Source organism: Akanthomyces muscarius, chromosome 4 (assembly GCF_028009165.1).
Source record: "Akanthomyces muscarius strain Ve6 chromosome 4, whole genome shotgun sequence".
In the NCBI taxonomy this organism is placed as follows: Eukaryota; Fungi; Ascomycota; class Sordariomycetes; order Hypocreales; family Cordycipitaceae; genus Akanthomyces; species Akanthomyces muscarius.
Genome location: NC_079244.1, coordinates 2,849,133 through 2,866,614, shown reverse-complemented (window position 1 = coordinate 2,866,614; position 17,482 = coordinate 2,849,133). Strand labels below are relative to the sequence as shown.

General features: G+C 55.1%; 5 protein-coding genes across 5 annotated transcripts; 3 read left to right on the top strand and 2 right to left on the bottom strand.

Annotated features, from left to right (window-relative positions):
* Positions 1–1,940: 1,940 nt before the first annotated feature.
* On the top strand, positions 1,941–4,442 carry LMH87_011636 (uncharacterized protein; the record flags this gene model as incomplete). The annotated part of the gene is made up of 3 exons (XM_056200809.1): positions 1,941–2,787; positions 2,837–3,239; positions 3,296–4,442. 3 exons carry the CDS (start codon positions 1,941–1,943, stop codon positions 4,440–4,442), a joined length of 2,397 nt encoding a protein of 798 aa, XP_056052622.1.
* Positions 4,443–5,425: 983 nt separating this feature from the next.
* Positions 5,426–6,940, bottom strand: LMH87_011635 (uncharacterized protein; the record flags this gene model as incomplete). The annotated part of the gene is made up of 1 exon (XM_056200808.1): positions 5,426–6,940. One exon carries the CDS (start codon positions 6,938–6,940, stop codon positions 5,426–5,428), a length of 1,515 nt encoding a protein of 504 aa, XP_056052621.1.
* Positions 6,941–7,060: 120 nt separating this feature from the next.
* Positions 7,061–9,528, bottom strand: LMH87_011634 (uncharacterized protein; the record flags this gene model as incomplete). The annotated part of the gene is made up of 12 exons (XM_056200807.1): positions 7,061–7,084; positions 7,241–7,318; positions 7,513–7,591; positions 7,906–8,029; positions 8,188–8,243; positions 8,313–8,369; positions 8,618–8,622; positions 8,841–8,859; positions 8,936–9,017; positions 9,181–9,256; positions 9,412–9,441; positions 9,502–9,528. The coding sequence occupies 12 exons, from the start codon at positions 9,526–9,528 to the stop codon at positions 7,061–7,063; spliced, it is 657 nt and encodes a 218-aa protein (XP_056052620.1).
* A 707-nt stretch (positions 9,529–10,235) lies between these two features.
* Positions 10,236–11,458, top strand: LMH87_011633 (uncharacterized protein; the record flags this gene model as incomplete). Its single annotated transcript, XM_056200806.1, has 4 exons — positions 10,236–10,323; positions 10,376–10,494; positions 10,870–10,995; positions 11,363–11,458. 4 exons carry the CDS (start codon positions 10,236–10,238, stop codon positions 11,456–11,458), a joined length of 429 nt encoding a protein of 142 aa, XP_056052619.1.
* A 103-nt stretch (positions 11,459–11,561) lies between these two features.
* On the top strand, positions 11,562–12,727 carry LMH87_011632 (uncharacterized protein; the record flags this gene model as incomplete). The annotated part of the gene is made up of 4 exons (XM_056200805.1): positions 11,562–11,784; positions 11,977–12,097; positions 12,375–12,525; positions 12,575–12,727. The coding sequence occupies 4 exons, from the start codon at positions 11,562–11,564 to the stop codon at positions 12,725–12,727; spliced, it is 648 nt and encodes a 215-aa protein (XP_056052618.1).
* Positions 12,728–17,482: the final 4,755 nt, after the last annotated feature.

Here is a 17,482-nt window from a genome sequence, read left to right as displayed (position 1 = left end):
TTGGACGATGCGAATCTCACAGACTGTTAGGACAGGTGTAGTTGGCAGAAAGCACGAGACCTTTTGCTGTTTGTAGTTTGGCCAAGTTGTCGAGGGCGGGGAGGGCAGCCAGTGATGAGGCGGCCAGGGACCATGTGAAAGCCGTTACAGGGGGTCAGTGGCTAGCAGGAAAAAGCGGTCGGACACCTGCGCTAGGTGGTAGTTTGGAGAAAAGCAAGGCAAGTCGATGCGAGCTAATAGCCGTGCTGGCGTGTGTGGCTTTTGGTGCAGCTGGTAACTAGTTTATTTTGTTTGGATTGGTGGTTTGGAGACTTTTTGCACAACGCGGCGGCGTTGGCTGGGGGCGGCGAGGGGAGCATGAGCATGTATAAGGTACATGCGCACGCTATAGGTCGTTTGTACTCGCTGGGGTACCGAGGATATCGATTTTGTTGAGCAGGCAATTTAGAACTGGGCCCCTGAGCAGGGCACGCGATGAGGAAATGAATCTAGAAAATTTCAATTACTTGTCTCTGTGTGATTAGTATGGAGTTGGTGGTTTGTTTTTTGTCTCTTTGTCAGCCGGCCCATGCCTCTTGGTCATCGGTTCACCAGAATCGCGACCGCGCACAGTGGCGTCACGACGGAAAAGCTCGAGTATTACCGCGCACCTCGACCAAACTGCTGTACCTGTCTGTGGACTGGTAAATTACCAGTAGGTACAGCCTTGAGCCTCAGACCCTTGGGCTGGCGGGGGCATGTGCCTGGGCCAGTGCGTCGTTTAGCCTCCGCCAGTCGGTACCTACAATTCGTTATCGGACAGCCAATCTAGAGGTATCCAGTACCGCCTGCGTCACTGATAGGCAGGTACCTAGATACCTAGGTAGGTAGGTAGGTAGGTACACATGCTCGCCACTGGAGTAGTTAGCAGCCCCAACTTTGCCCGCCGTGCCTGCTGGCTGGTGCCACCTTCCCACCACGGCCCCTGTAAACCCTGTCCTCGGTGCCCTGTCCCGCCTGTGCCCAGAGCCGGAGAGGGGTGCTGAGGGGTCGCGCGCGCATCGCCGCCACGTCGTCACTGCGCCTCGACGGCCACACACGGCTCGTCTGTCACTTGATCTTGTCACACTCGACATTCAGCCTCTGCAAGATACACAGTAAGTAGTTAGGTAGGTATTGATGGCTTGCCTCTTGCGGTCTAGGGCTCTTGCGATGTGAGCAAAGTGCTACGCGCGCATACATTATCGGTTGCCTTGAAGCATACAATGCGCAAGCTGGGAATCAACGCCGCATTCTGTTGAGAACTGAAAGCCGGTCAAGTCTCAGGCCACAAGCGACAGTCTTTCTCCAGATGTTTCAATCCCCAGAGTACAACCAAATCTGCCGTTCCAGGTCAACCGACCTATACCTATCTAGCCCGCCCCTGGAGCGGCTACCCTATGCCTCGTCCCGTAATCAAATGCATCTTCCCGCGGCCTCGATATCCCGATTTCTAACAATATACGGCCCTTGAGTCTAACCGAATATCTGCCAAGAAGGACAAAATTTTCCTCACAATGTAAAGGGAGGGGCATCCACGCTGGATATGAAAACGCTGAGCTTTCAACTGCACGTAGCAGTGGACAAGTACGCAGCACCGGGTGGTTTCAGGACCACCAACATCAGCTACACCAAAGAAAAATGAACAAGACAACGCGAGATGGAAAACCCAACACAATGACCAATACATTTTCCAGCCTATCTTCCCAAAAAAAAAAGGACGTTTGTATCCGTATAATTGTCAGCTTGGCCTGCACTGTTGCCCCGCATTGACATCAGATCCGGCATCTCCACCAAGCTACCTAGCTTATCCAACTTCACTAGTCACCATCACCAATGTCTGCCTCGTCGCGCAGACGTAGCCCAGTCTCGCCAAAGCGCGTCGTTTTGTTACATACCTCGAGCTGCGCAATGTGAACGCCATGTCCTTTGTCAATCCAGACAACCTCATCGCCGTCGCCCTCGTCATCAACCGGTCGCGCGACGGCCCAACCTTTGTCTTCCATTACCCGGCTGCCGTCCTTCCCGTTGGCGACGACGCCGACCACCCCGGCGATGCCGCCGACTGCGAGGACATGCTTCTCGAGAAGCTGTCGCGGCCGCTCTTTCGCGACGCTGTGGACCGCTCTCCGTCCAACAGCAAGCACAGCCACGCCCGCAGACACAACCACGACGAGCACACAATGTCCGAGTCCGGCACACAGACGGTCCCCTGGGAAAGCGTCGCCGGATTTCCCACGCGCGATCTCGCTGGAATCCTGACCCCCGCGCGGCCCTACCATAAGAAGCTCTTCCAGCTCTCGCTCGATCCGCTCCTCTGCGTATCCTACCCCATTCACGTCCCCGAAAGCGGCAAATGGAAAAAGGCCAAGAAGAGCAAAGCCGGCCGCGCACTGTCGGCCATGGACGACGACGCCCCAGCGACATCGCGGGCGCCATCAATTGCTATTTCGGCGGCGTCTGCGCCGACCGACTCGGATGGTTTAACGGAAAAAGACAAGGACAAGGCCAATGACAAGGAAAAGGACAAGGACAAGGACAAGGACAAAAAGGACGAAGACGAGGAGAAGAGGAGCTCCATGACCATGTTCAACTTGGTCTTTATACTACGACCCAAAAAGGACCAAACCAGAGAGCTTGTCGATGCCCTCTACTCGAATATAGCAAAAAAAGTGAACAAGGCCTTTAAATACAGCCAGCAGCACAGTGACTTTGTGTGGAAAGAATCTAAGAAGATTCTGGCCACCAAGGACCGCGCGCGCGAAGATAGTAAGCACTATAAGCATTTATACATGTGACACATCTAACAATGCTTCAGAGAAACGAATGAGTGACCTCTGGAAAGAGCTCCGGGAGCAGTCCTCCCTCGCCGCCTCTGTCCAAGACATCTACGAGGCCATTTCGCAGAATCGCATCGCCACGCTGCATCTCGACACCGCCGCCGGCGTGCTGAGCCCGTCGGTACAAATACCCGCACCGTTCTACGTCGCTGATCTACCGCCCGACGAGGCCAAGCGCGCGCGGGGCCTGTGGCTCACGACCGCCAACGCCTTTCTCACACAGGATGCCCTTGAGGAGCCGGGCTTCCTCGATCGCAACTTTGGCCTGCTGCTCATGGAGGACGAGAAGAAGATTGTCACCGAGCTGCAACTGCAGGCCGATGGCGACCCGAGTGCGCTGCCCATGGTGGAATTTGTGCGCCTCTCCAAGCCGACGATGAGGTGAGTTCCATTGCCACCGTACTGAGTAACCGGCTCAACGCTGACACTCAAACTAGCTTTTACCAAGTCGGTCAGAGTAATATCCTGAGCCTCTCACAAGTCCGCAAGTTTGCGCAGCACTTTATATTCTGGCGGCGCGCCATTGCCATTCCGCCGCTGCATGCGCGCGACACATACATCGTCTCCCCGAATTGCGACCTGACGCGGCTGCCCGAGGCGTCGGCCGAGTGGCAGAACGCATTCCCGCTCGCGCCACCGCTCCCCAACTTCCTCTCCGACATGTCCGTGTGTCCGCGGCCGTATAAGACGTTTTGCCCGAGCAAGGTCCACCGCCCACTGTACCTGCGCATGTTGGCGTGGCTGATGCGCGGCGGCTGGGTCACGCAGCTGTGCACCTTTGCGTACGTCGTCGTCTGGCCGGAAATCATCTACCAGGTCGACTACGAGATGGAGGCCGAGGAGCTTGAGGGCCCGACACCGTCCACGTCGCCGCGCTCGGCCGGCGCCGAATCCTCCGTCTCGCCCATGACGAGCAGTGCCGCCGCTACCGCCGCCGCCCTTGCTCGTCCACACAACGAGCACCCCCGCATCCCCGACGACGAGGATGAGGACGACGTCGACGACGAGGACAAAATCGGCGCCGTCCTCTCCCCGACCAGCACCAGCTCGGCCCTCTCCGCCTCCCTCGCCCACGCCGCCGAGTCCAAGGCCCGCCAGGCGAGCATCACTAGCACCGCCCCCTCCGACAGCACCACTGCGGCTAGCATCTCGCTACCCTCCACGAGCGGCGCCGTGCCCATCCCCAGCACGACGGAGCGCGCCGCCGAGGCTGCGCGCCTAGAGCGCATCGCGCAGCGCGTGTCCCGCGAGGCCGCCGACAAGGCCGCCGCGCACGCGCGCAAGGCCGTCCCCGAGGCCACGGCGCACCCGTCCACCAACTGCAGCCCGCACCTCGCCGGCATCGCGCCGCACATCATCCTCGACGCCAAGAAGACGACGGGCCAGGAGTCGCGGTACCTGGCCGCGATTGCGCTGCGGCTGCGTGACGATCGCGTGAGGCAGGCGTGGGGCAGCATGTGCCGGTACTTTGACGGGCACTGTGCCTTGGAGAGGGTCGCTCTGCAGGAGGAGATGAAGCGTAAGGAGGCTTGGATGCTCCTCACTGCCATGAGCGAGTACTTGATCTGCACGAGGCATTGGTAGCGCCCGCAAAAAGAATCAAAAAAGAATCAGAGTGTGGGAACAGAGATAATATTGTATATAATGTGATTGACGGGATTTATCGGCCGTGGATTCCACAGCATGCGGCTACAGAGCAAAGATGCTCATCCATTTCACGAAAGATGATTTGGATCAGCAATACGAATACACAACGTGAGTGTGTGACGTTTTAGAGTATGTTAGAGACCTTTGCAATACGCGATGTCACAGTGTAGCAACACAAGTCAAGCAAAAGGTTTGAATTCCCAAACTAGATAACTTGCAAAGAGAGGGGAGAAGGACGAAGACAGAAGCTAACGCATAAGAAGAAAAAAAGAATAGTCTGTGGTATCTGGAGAAAAAAAGGGGAGCAAACATCCCTCACAAAGTGTATCAAAGCCATCGACAAGTATATCAGATTAGAACAAAAAACAACACGAGTGATAAAAGATCCACCATGAAACTCTCTAACATGTGCAGAAAACAAGTACACGCCCCTTGTATAAAGCAAACTAAAAAAAAGTTTATAACGCGCGGGAATAAAAAGATAAAAAAGGAAATCTGGAAATAGACAAGAGGCGCAGCACCCTTGACTGAGAATGGGAAAGGGAAGCAGAATTTTCCGGTAAACCGGAAAGAGGATAAAAGACAACACCCAAAGGTCGAAATCAAAGGGACTCGCTGTGCCCCGTGTATAGCGTGTATGTCAAATCTTGCCGTCCGAGGGTCATAGAAGCAACGGTAATAGTAAAGCCAGCTCCACATCGCCACTTCATAGTGAAGACTCCGAATCGCTGGCCGTGACGGAAGACGCGGGCGGCATCGGTGTATGTCGGCAGAAGAAATGAGTAAAGAACAAAAACACCAAATGACGCCAGTATATCATGCTCCGAGGGTATGGCTAACAAAAATAAGGCTGCATGCTATTCGAGCAGGCGACCGACGCGTAGGCGTTTTTCATAGACGACCGAATAGGTTGTGGTGGCTTAGTTCAGGTCCATGTCGTACTCATCTTCGTGCTTGAAGTTGAGCGGGACGTTGCCGCTACCATCGTCATGGTCTTCGTGCCAGAACTGCGCTGCATCACCCATGTCGCCACCCAAGGCGCCAGAGGCATCGGGGGTGATACCGATGGTGTCAAGGTTGGGACCGGCACCGTTGAGAGGCTCGCCGCGGTAGTCAGTGTGGTCGGGTACGCGAAGACCAGAGCCAGAAGTGCGGGAGTATGTCATGTGGCCGTTCTCGGTGCGGGTCAAGGCCTCCATGAGCTCAGTCTGCATGCGTCTCTCGTCGTCAGTCAGCTCGTAGGGGAACTGTCCACCAAGCTCGGTAATAGTGTTCATGAGCTCCTCGTGCTGTTGAAGCTTGAGGTGCAGCATCCACATCAGATCGCGGGTCCAGCTGACGGCACCGTTGAGGATATCTCCCTTGTTTGGGCCCTTGTCCTTGTCCTCGATTGGGAGCCCGGTGGTGATGTTGCCAGCGGCACCGCCAGTGGCTCTTCTGGCTCCAGGTCCGGCGAGACCAGAGGTGGCCTGGGAGGGGCTGGAGATTCCAGTCAGAGTGGGGGAGAGGGGGGTTCCGTTCTGGATGAGCTTGCGGATCTTTTCATCCTCGAGACGATGCGAGGGAACAAGACGGCTGAGATCCTGGATTCTCTCATTGATGTTGTCACGGCGGCGACGCTCAACAAGGTTGTGCGACTCGCGGCGGCGCTTGCGTTTCATCTCCTGGGAGGATACGGCGCCACCGGGAGGACCACTGAGCTTGGCGGGCATGGATGTGCCGCCCTTCATCATGACCTCGTTGATGGGGACCATACCTTGCTGCATGGGTGAGGAGAACCCCGAGTTGTACGAGGCTGGGATGCTGCCACTAGGAGTATTCAGCCAATGACCAGGGGACTTTTCATGGCTGCCAGAGTTTTGCATGGACTGAGGGCCAAATGAGGGAGACTCATGGGAGCCGATGGGAATTCCATGGATGCTGTTGGTCTTGGGTGTCATGGGAGTCCTGTTGTTGGACGCCTTCCTTTGCATCTCCTGGGACATTCTGGCTCTGGCGGAAGCCATATCGCCGGCGGCAAGAGGAGACCCGTTGTAGGAGAGGGGAGAGTGCAGCGAGGTGCCCATCTGGCGGAACTGTGCATTGCCAAACCCATGGCTGAACGGGCTCTGGATAGGGTCACCATCGGGGGTGCTGGAGTAGCCGTTGGTAGGGTCAATCTGGAGGGAACCACGGTGGGTAAAGTTTGACTGGGAATAGCCCATGTTCATGTTACTAAAGTCCTGGTTCAGATGTTGGTTGTCGCCAGGGCTGGCGAGGCCATCGAGTAGTTCGTCATCACCAAAGACGGCGGAGCCGCTGGAAAACCCATTAGGCTGGTTGGAGTTGGTGTTAAAGTTGTTGGTGTTAGGGTAGGGGGAAGAAAGGCCGAGATCGTTGGGGTCGATGTTGCCACCGTTGGCAGAGCCAAACTGGGCGAAGCCGTGCTGAGCCATTGTAAGTCGGCCGGCGTAATCGTGTTCGACAAGTTTGAAAGATGTGTGGATGCCCAAAGGGCGAGGTGGTAGAGGACAGTTGGTGCGCAGCAGGCGCCGCACGCGGGGATCGGAGTAGAGTTAAATCGAGTGTCGAGCAATGCGCTGATGCAAGTTGTCAGTTGGAATGCGAGAGAGAGAGGCAGGCAAAGTGTGGTGCTGTATAACAAGAGGAAGGGCCAAGTTTGTCTGACGTGATGTGGGCGAAGCGAGAGCGAGTCTCGGAGGATGTGAGGCAGTGCGGGAGCGTCGGCGACTCACCTCCAGTACGAGTGACAGATATACGAGCAGCAAAGTAGTAGAGTTATCGCAAGGCCATGTGTCGCCAGAAGAGGACGACTTTGTGACTTGTCAGGTTGCGCGGGATGTATATGCGGGAAGGCGAAAGAGGTGCGACGTCAGAAATGGTTGTTGGGAATCGCTGCGAGGGGCTGCGCGGCCGTGCTTTTCTGACAGAGGGAGAGCGGTAGGTAGGGCGGAGCTAGTTGCGGTGCGGCGAGTTTGACGGGCGCCAAGGGTCTTTTTTTGCCCACCGACTCAGATGGGTGCAGGCGGTGACGGCAAGTTGCGACTAGCAGGCAAGGAGTCTTGGATGGGCAGGCCTGTTGGGCGCTAAGAGGAATATAGTCAGCCAGGCGGAATGAGGGGAAAAGAGCAGCGCAACAGTATGCAGTGAGGCGCACCGCCGTGAGAGCGACTTGAAGGGATCGGCACCACTGCGGGCGAGCAGCCCCATAAAAAGGGAAAAGGAAATATAGCCCGACAGTTGTTGAAAAAGTTGGCCTAACAAAGGACAAAGGCCGGCTGCGGATGTATAACAAGGGAGCAACCAGGCTTGATGATGCGATGGACGGAGAGGCAATGGAAGAAGAGAAAAAGAAAGGGGGAAAGAAATGCAAACGCGGCGGGAGCGGACTTGTACTTACAAAGCACCGGCTGTGTTTGCAGTTGGCAGTTGGCAGCTGGCAGCTGGCAGAATGACGAGGTAGAACAGGTGTTTGCTGACGGAGGATTGCCGTCTGTCCGGACGCGGGGAATGTGTATTATAGGCTGGGGATGATTAGCAAAGACCAAGGGTTACAAGGACGCCAGCCAGTGTGGATGAAGACAGGTATCTCTTCTCGGGAGCGGATGCGGCGGGAGTCGAGAGATGTGACATGCAACATGCAGCGGGAGGAGGACGAGGCTTGATATATGAGTATACTTACAGCCGGGTCTGCAGAAGCGGAAGCAGGCTTGCGCGATAAGGAATCGTAACGATAACCTAAGAGGTGTAAATATAGAAACCAACTGAGTAGAGGTAGGCAGCTACCGGGCTCAAGACAAAACAAACCTTGAAACTGGAATTAATCGATCGGTACTGGCGGCGTCGAGGAATTCACAGAGGGTACTTGGTACGAGAAGCCCAAGTGCGCAATTGTGGAGGTGGCGACTTGAACAGTCAGAGGCAGGAAGAGGCAGAAGCAGAGGCCTGCTGAATACGGTGGTAGCGGGAGGGACGCTAGCAGGTGGTGCTGTGGCTGACGGTAGCAGCGGGCGGTAGCGTGTGTTTTGGTGGTGGTGGCCACTGTAAGGTAGTGGTGGTGGCGGGGTTGCAGCGGGCTTTGAGTGGCTAGTTCAAGTGGTTATGGACGGTACCGGTGCTACCCAGAGTCAAGTTAGTCAGTGCTGCAACCACTAAAACTGAGCCCTGCGAGTCGCTGCAAGTCACTGCAAGTCACGGCAAGTCCCTGTAGACCAAAGTTCAGACCGCTTGGCCAGTGGGCGTTCAAGGCGCTGCCTGTGGCGCAGCCTGAGTGGGGAAGCTGGAGGGCACGGTGCGCTGCACCTTGGCGTTGGCTCTGCCTGTCTGGGTGCTTACCAAAAAGTTGGCGGCACAACTGCAAAATGACAGATCGTTCTTATCTGTACTTGCAATAACGCTGATATTGTTGCCTCGTTTGCGCTATTTGCGACATGGAAGAAACAATGATGCAAAAGGTAATAGTTGGGCCGAGGGGGGGCTCGCGATGCGACGTTGGCGTTTCGTTTGCTGCAGCTAGACAAAGAGACGGATTAGCCCGGATTCGCTCATGTAATGCAGACCCCTAGTCCAAGCTCCAGCCGTTCGATGCAAAACACAGCGGGAACCATCTGCCGCTACAACGGGCCTTGCAGGGGGACGGACGGGTATTCTGGGGAGCGAGATATGCTAGCCGTACCCTGTGTCACGTATCCTTCTTGACTCGAGTCCTTGCTGAATGGGGCTGGAATGCCGGTGGCGGCCGCGCGATGCGACTAGCGACCAAGGAGAGCTGAGCGGAAGCTGAACAACCCGTTTGTTTGTATTTCGGTCGGGTCCTTTTGATTTTGCCGTTCGCGCGTCGGTGAGTACAGGTGAGTGTACACAGTGTGTAGGTGTAAGTCGATTATAGGTAGAGACAAGACCAGACTAGATTTGCGCAACCAAGTCGTGACTTGAGCTGTTGATCAGGAAACAAAAAGTCAGATTAGTGATTGATAGAGGTAAAAACTATGTCTACCTTTGCGCGCGAATCAAATCGGGGCATTGCCCTTTATACTCTTTTTTCTTCTTCAGCGGGCCATCGACAACCTGACCATTACCAAGCCCACCCTTGGCTACCATCTAAAAATACAATGCCATGGCTGCATGGTCCGCCGTTTCGAGGCCGCTGCGACTTGCCCGTCCAGCGTCCATGGCAAAGGCATCGTAAATAGAAGCACTTAGCCATGCTGCGCGGCCGCGTCTCCTGACTTGCTCTGGCGTCGCAGGGTGGTGGCCGCCCTCCACCAAGTGCCCACACCAATCAGTGTCTGAGATGGTGGGCAGCTCGGCCGAACGTGACTCGACTCTAAGACACCAAGGCCATCTTTGGGCTCGACTTTGCACTTTCACATCGCCGTCGCCATGCATCATGACATCGGCGGGACTGAGGCGGTCATGGGTTGTGGGCATGTCGTTGCCGACTCCCCCATCGGCGACCACGCGGTCATGTAAGGCACCAGGGTAAATCGTGATTCCAAGAGACAGGGCTTTTGGAGAAGAGTTACTGAAGTGAGTTTGGGGAAGAGGCGGAAAGAAAGAGAGAGAGGATAAGTCAAGTTGCCAGAGGAGGCCTTGCAGCTTCCATGCAGTTGACTTGACTGCAGTATCGTATCCTGTCAAGTGTACGCCTCTCTAGCCGAGCCTGTATGCACCCCAGATGGCTTATCATGATAGCCATCCTCGTAACACAACCCCATCGCCCGTCGATCCATGGCTTCGCAACCCGTTCCCACCGCCTGCATGGACCAGAGCCAAAACCGGCATTCCACAATCTTGCATGGGCGAATCGCACTACACGGTTTGTGGCCATTGTGCAATGCGTCAAGAGGTAGCTACTGGTATGCATGTAGACAAGCGGCCGCAGTGGGGCATCCGTCAGCCCATGTACTCTGCTTGCAAATTGACTACTGGTAATACGGAGGACAAGCATGCATTATTCTTGATCCTTGTATTGTCCACCGGTCTTGCGGTCTGTCTGGTTGGCGGGCTGCTGCTTGTGGTGGTGGTGATACGTACCGTGCCGTACCGGTCACTAGCCACACTTGGAGCTAGCATCGCCACTTTCACCACCGCCACCACTGCCACCACTGCCACCGTCCACTATTTCGGCGCATGGTCATGATATGAAATACTCATCCCTAACTCCGTATTAGAAATAGGAAAACCTGCTTGCCTTCTCCCCGGCCTGCATGCATGTGCAGCGGCCTAGCAGTGTGACTTGCAGTGGTTCTCCGGCCTCTCACGCCTCTCTAGCGCCTGCAGCTGCCTACAAGCATCCTTGTCTAGCGGTCTCTAGCGGGCGCGTCCTCTCTCCAAACCACCCGCACCAGAGCCTCTACTGTAGCATCCGACCCGCATCTGCCAATCATGTGCCACCTCCTCTCCACCGCCTACTAGTCTCTTGCACACCACCAGCTCTTCGACTTCGTATCTCTTCAACCATATCGACTTTGCTTTCTTCGACCAGCCCGTACGTCCATCGTCCCCATTCCCACGCTCGGCTTACCATCTTCCATCATTCTTCACACCCTGCCCCACTACCTGCCGGGCCTTTCCTCCCGTCTGCCCAGACACTGCTCCACTGCTCCCGTCGTGCGTCGCCCATCCTTGCTTGGCCTCCTCGAATCGCATGTGCTCCCACGGCTGGCCATCGTACGCGCGGTCGCGGTCGCGATACCGTGCTGCGCCGCTCTTTGCTGCCTGTGCCTCTCGTCTTCTTGCGCGGCCAGCGACGCAACGCCTGCCACCCCTTTCCCCATCAGCTCTTCTGCCCCTAGCTACATCCGGTCCTTTGCGACTATAACTGCCTCGCCCGCTTGACTGACCAAACAGGATAGTTAGTCTCGACACACGCACCCCCCACGACTCGACGACCCCCCCATCTCGCCCCTCGCTCGGCCCTGTTCGACTTTATCCTTTGCGACAAAATATAAAAGTGCTCGGCCATTGTTGCAGAGCAAGTCACCGGTTACGTCGATCGCTCGCCAGCAGCCGTACCGCCCCTACCCTCGACAAGTGCCCACCTTGACCGCTACCATGGCTTCCTCATCGTTCCGAGACTCGATAAACTCGCTGGGCTGGTCGCGCGCCACTGAGGAGCCCGTCAATACCTCGAGAGACTCCGGTTTCCTCTCTAGCATCCAGAATCTGAACCCCTTTCAAGATCGCGGATACCTGCAGCTGCCCACACACGAAGCGTCGCCAGGTGCGCCTTTGCCTGCCCCAAGTCGTCGTGAGGAAGAAGAGGGTTGGTTTGTCCGTGAGTCAACTCCCGTTGTGGCTCCAGATTGCCCGGTGCCTGCGCATCCGCCACCCACCCATGCCCTTGCAGGCGGAACCGCAGCTTCCTACCTGTGTTCTGGCCTGCGCCCCCCTCCACCTCCCGCGATTTCTGCATGTGATGCAGATGGGACGCCTCGTGGCTTGCCGTGGCTAACTCGTTGCGTTATAGTCAGTCGCTGGGATAGACTCTTGGTCTTTGCTGCTTGCAACCTTGCAGCCCTAGCATGCTTCGTCATCTGCTTTACGCTCTTCCCCATCGTCGCCACTCGCCCGCGCAAGTTTGTCCTCTTGTAAGTCCCTCCCGCACTTCGGCAATTCTCTTGTCCATTTCCCACAACTAGTCCGATGCCTGCAACCTTCCCCATCTGAAAAGCTACTCTGCCTCGACCACTCGCCTTCCCTGCCGGCCTGTCTCGCGGACAGCCGGCCATCCTTGGCGCATTGTCTGGCAGCTCGTCGGCTGTGCGCGTGGGCCATGGACGTCATGGCTCTCTTATCCTGTTCCTCGTCTACTCCCTATATACTCGTGTCAAAGCTTGGCCGTATTTTGCATGCTAACCTCCGCAGATGGACTGTGGGATCCTTCTTGTTCTTGGCGTCGTTTGCGGCCGTTATGGGCCCCGTGAACTATGTCTATCACCTCCTGTCGACGCCCAGACTGCCCTTTACGGCGGCCTACTTTGGGTCCATTATAATGACGTTGGTTTTTGCCATTAAGGTGAGCACATGACCCATATCGTGTACATGCGCCATGCTAACTGTTGCAGCTACAAAGCACGCTTCTCACGCTGTTTTCAGCCCTTGTCCAGATCGCCGCCCTTGCTTGGTACCTCGTCAGCTACTTTCCAATGGGCGCAGCCGGTCTGCGCATGGCAACGACGTTTGGTGCCAGACAAGCAACCTCTTGGATGACTGGCTAAACTGCTACAACCCCAAGCACCAGCAGGTGTAAACTGTAAAATCTTTACCTAATCCATCCGACACAGCCAGTATTTCCACGTGATGAGATCCGGTGGCATGTGGACTCTGGGTCTATGGCGTTGTCCCCCGAAATATGTACCAAAAGCTCACGCTATAATGAACAATGTATGAATACAAGAGGAATAATAATACAATCTGCTTCAGCGCGCTGACCGCTGCTGGACGAAGGATCTGGATGAGGAGTGAACTGTCAGAAAAGCTTATTTTCTCTTTTTCTTGTCTTCGCTGCCATTTTGCCCCGAGACAGGTGAGGGTAACAGAGTTGGGCCGATGTGACGACCTTGTAACGGCCACTACGACGACGATGACAAAGTCTAAACCGTAGATCCCCGGGAGCGGGATTCGACGAGCGGCGAAATCTGGGTTTCGGTTACGAGATGAGCGGTGCACCGAAAGAAAATAAAACGCATGGGTCAAGTTGCTTCGTGGTTGTAGATGAGTTGCAAACACTAGTTCTGAACCAATGAGGTGTTGCACAAGACATCATACCTAGCTGTTGTGTCGCGCGAAACTCTAACATGTTACTCATACATCTGAAACCGACCAGCCAGTCGGATTATTCGCCTTGGGGTAGCTAAAGAAAACAAATGCGCCGACTTGAAGCAGATTTGCCCCTCGTGAATTCATTCACCACCCCCCATTGATGTGGAGGTGTGGTGGTGTAGATCGGCATCGATAAAGTTTCTGGCTAGCCGCCGAGTGGTTGGCTGACGGGAGGCGTCGCCCGATTTGAAAACATCCCGGAGACATAAAATGGAGAGTGCTACAAAAATGGACCAAGGAGGAGTATACACGAAAGAGGAAGATGTACATGAAAGAAAAATGCGACAAAGCCAAGAAACAATACGATGCCAGTCCAGGATACGACACGAAAATAGATTGGCAATGTCCACATACCTCATCTAGGGCCTGATATCTCTGCTGTGGTAGTCGTAGGAAAATAGACCTAAATGGGAAAAATAGGCAGAGGTTGGCAGTTTTATAATTTCGGCTTCTCAAGTAAACTGAAAGCCGCGTTTACGAGTCGTTGATTGCCACGAGGCTATTCGAGTGCTTTGGCCTCTCCAGGATGTCGCAAGAACTGCGCGGCGACAAGACCACTCCTCGACAATGCCTACAAACCAATCATGACACACCTGCGGACAGTTGGCTTGGATAATTAGACCCGGATCATGCAGTAATTCTATGAGTTCGGCGGAATATCCACACTGTACTTGAGACAGCAGCCAAGTAGCGCAGACGAGCCAGCCTGTCCCAGGCTGTGGCTGATACCTTTGGAAGCCGGACGAGTTTCTCTCGCCATAGCAGCGCCACATGAGCATATTGCAAGTGATGAGCGTCTGCATCTGAAGAGGAAAGCAAGAGGACCACAGCTTGATATAGTACATGGGCAATTGCTGCCATGTGCTGGAGACAGATCGCCCGTCGCCCGATGCACAGGTGCTCCATCCGTTGAGCTTTATGAGAGCGTATCTCGCCGCATACGAGTACAGCAAGGCGAAATGATGCACGCACCGCTCTACGCACATAATTGTGTCGCCCAAAGCTTGAGTTTGGCGAGTGGCCGCCTGCGAAGCCAAAACTACCTTGACAGGTGCCCATGGGGCGACAGGCCGCCGCGAGCGGGATGACCAATCGGTTCTTCTATTATAGCACTGGCGATGCTGACAGGCTGCCACAATTTCGAAGGCGCCAGATGATCTAGGGCTACATTATTACAAGCCACCGCCCAGGCTACAATGCCCGAATTGAACAAAAGTCTACGGTATTTCTGCGCCATGGTTTTTGCTGGAGGCCTTGCAGCCGGAAGCCCGGCACCTCCTCAGACGCAAGCGCGGACTCTGTATGCCAGGCAGACGTTGATATAGAAAAAATAGGGCCAAAACTTGGAGCGTATGCATAAAAAGGACCGTGTAGCTCCGACGCCTGCTCTGTTGCCTGGTGAGGCGGCCACGCACCCCAGTCTGTGCCTGAAATCCGCCATGCGAAGAGGCAATGCAAATCAGAGAGCGATGCATGGTCCTTTTTTTTTGTGTTGCTTTTTGTTAGTTGAATTTGTCTGATCTCTTTACAGGAAGAGTCTTCAAGGCATTTTTGAATCATTTTTGGTGGCAAGCTCTGTTCATAAGGGTGCCCATGACGTCGGCTCCGGTTCGTAGGTAGGTAGCCGCGGGTCGCGTGGTGGTAGGTATATGGGTGCCTGCTGGCGTTGCAGAGACGCCGCCGAGGGGAGTCTTGAGGGTTCCCAATACTGGTACAGTCTCGGGAACAAGGAATCCATCGGTATATAAGAAGTGCTTGTACTCTTCCAGCAGCCACCCTGTCTCGAGCGAAGAAGCAAGCCTCGCTGCTTGCTACTGGACTTGGCAAGGCCGCGGCCTGGGCACTGGCGTAGTTAGCAGTAATATGCCACCTTGTCCTTGTGCGCTCGACCCGGTCCAGCAGCGACGCTAGAGCGAATCAGCCCCCAACGGCCTTCCTGATTCATACATTCCACTACGGCGCGCCACGGGTGCATCTTCCTGATGGATGGATGGATGGATGGTGCGTCCTCCGTATGCGGGTGTGAGTGAGAGTGTGTGTGTGTGCGAGCGTGAGCGTGTGGTGACATGGCAAATGGCATTTTCGGAGTGGGTATCGCCGGCCAAACCACCCTCGCTCGTACCAGTGCAATACCGGTTGCCCTTGTCTTTGCTCTAAATACAGGATTGCCTTGTCCTCCGCTGGACCTCTGGTGCAGGCTCTGGTGCCCGGTGGTCCGGGGAGGGGAGCGTGCTCATCATCCACCGGACTTTTCAGGGAGAGTTCGGAAGCGGAAAACGTCTATAAAAAGCGCGAGCCTCGGAGTGTACTCCAGCTGCCATTTGGGAGGGGAAAGTGGCCTCTTTTTCTTTCATATTTGGCTCGCCGCGGGTGCTCGGCATAGCTACGGGAAGGGAAGGGTGGCTTGCATAAGGGCCTCTCCTTCCCCGTGCTCGTAATGAAGAAAGCGGCCAAGGCTTGGTTTGGGTGTGACCGTGGTCAGAGTGACTGGAGGACGAGTTGTGCTGAGCGAGGCACGCTTACAGGGCTAGGAAGGCAGGTTATTCGCGCAGTTTGTCCATGTCCAATTGTGACAAGCATGTCCTAGAGACTTTTGCACGGATTTCGGCCTCTTTTCTTTTCTTCTTTCTTGTTCTCTTTTCGTCTTTTTTTCTCTCCACAACCGACGTTGACGGATATACCAAAACAGATGTGGAGCTGTCGTGTGGGCACGAAAACCACAAATGGGCTCTTTCTTAATTATTTTTTCTCTGATCCAGGGACCCCCGATGATGAAAACTGAAAGAAGAAAAAAAAACAGCTGTACCCGCAGGACAGACAGCTCGTGAAATCGTAGATGACATGCTTGCCATCGATGTAGCCTGGGAAAGAGTTCGTTTGATTTTCCATTAGCTATGCGTCATACCGAGCCCACCACCCATCTTTTGGCGCGGGATGCGTTGCAAAGATGAGTACTAAAATAAGTCTTTGGGAAGAGGAGGATGGTGCAAGTACCGGTACAAGCTGAGAGGGGAGTCAGAGAGCTCGAACATGTACCTGTGTGTTTTGTACGACCGGTGAATATTTAAAATCGAGTGCTATTTAATAAAAGAGGTCCGGCGCTGTGCGGATGCGGGTTGCTGGAATGCCTCAGGTAGGTAAGGTAGGCAGGTGGCAGGCAGGCTTTTGGCGTAGCGCGCCTGCCGGCTCTCCAAGCTGTGGTACCGACCTGGAGCAAGACAGGAGGGACGGACGAAGCAGCCACAGTCAGAGTACGGATGAGACTTGCGTAAATGCAGAGGCGGGAGAGGGGGCGATCCACCATGTTTGCTGCAAGTCTTTATTGCGTCGTGCAGCTTATTTTTGTTGATATTTCCTGAGTTCTTTAATAGAACTCAAGGGTCCTGCACAGTGCCATGGTCAGTAGTATTGATGCCTTGATACTACCGGTACGGAGTAAGTAGTTAGTGCCTGATTGTGAGCCCCATCAGGTCATCAGTCTCCAGCGGAGGTAAAGGGCCCGTAGCGTGCCGAACTGCGCTGTTTTGCCAGCCGTCCAATCCCAAGACCCCCCCCGCCCCAAAAGCGCCCCAGAGGGACGCCGCCTGCAGGCTACCTAAAACGCTATAGTGGCCTCTGTAACTTGGCATGTTTAGTTGCAGTTTGCGTTGCAGTTACTGCTGGCAGTGCTAAATAAACATGGCCAATGGTTAAGTGCAAAGTACCAGTACCTCACTGCCCACTGTACCGCCGGGGCCGCCAGCACACATCGGCCCAGTCCCCCCAGTGGCAGGCCCAGCAAAGAGGAGGGGAAACTGCGTCGGCCAGCAGCGAATACTTAGCCCAGCCCAGAAAAATTTATTACTTCACACACAGCAAAAATTATTAACCTGCCGGAGCTAAAGCCTCTCTCTTTCTCTCTGATCTCAGGTACTCCCTCTCTCTTCTCTCTTACCCAAACCCTCGTTAGCCCTGCCGACGGAGTCGTCCCTTCGTGTCTTGTTCGTCCGCAATTCCCCCCCTCACCACTCCTACAGCATTTGTCTGCCGTCTCGCCAATTCGCTTCTGACATTTTGCCGTTTTAGCCTTCTGCGAGAAAACCTACCTAGTCCTGGGACTGCGCTTCGACGATCCAAAAGCCTTTCGATTCGAGCGAGCCGACCCCCCCGAC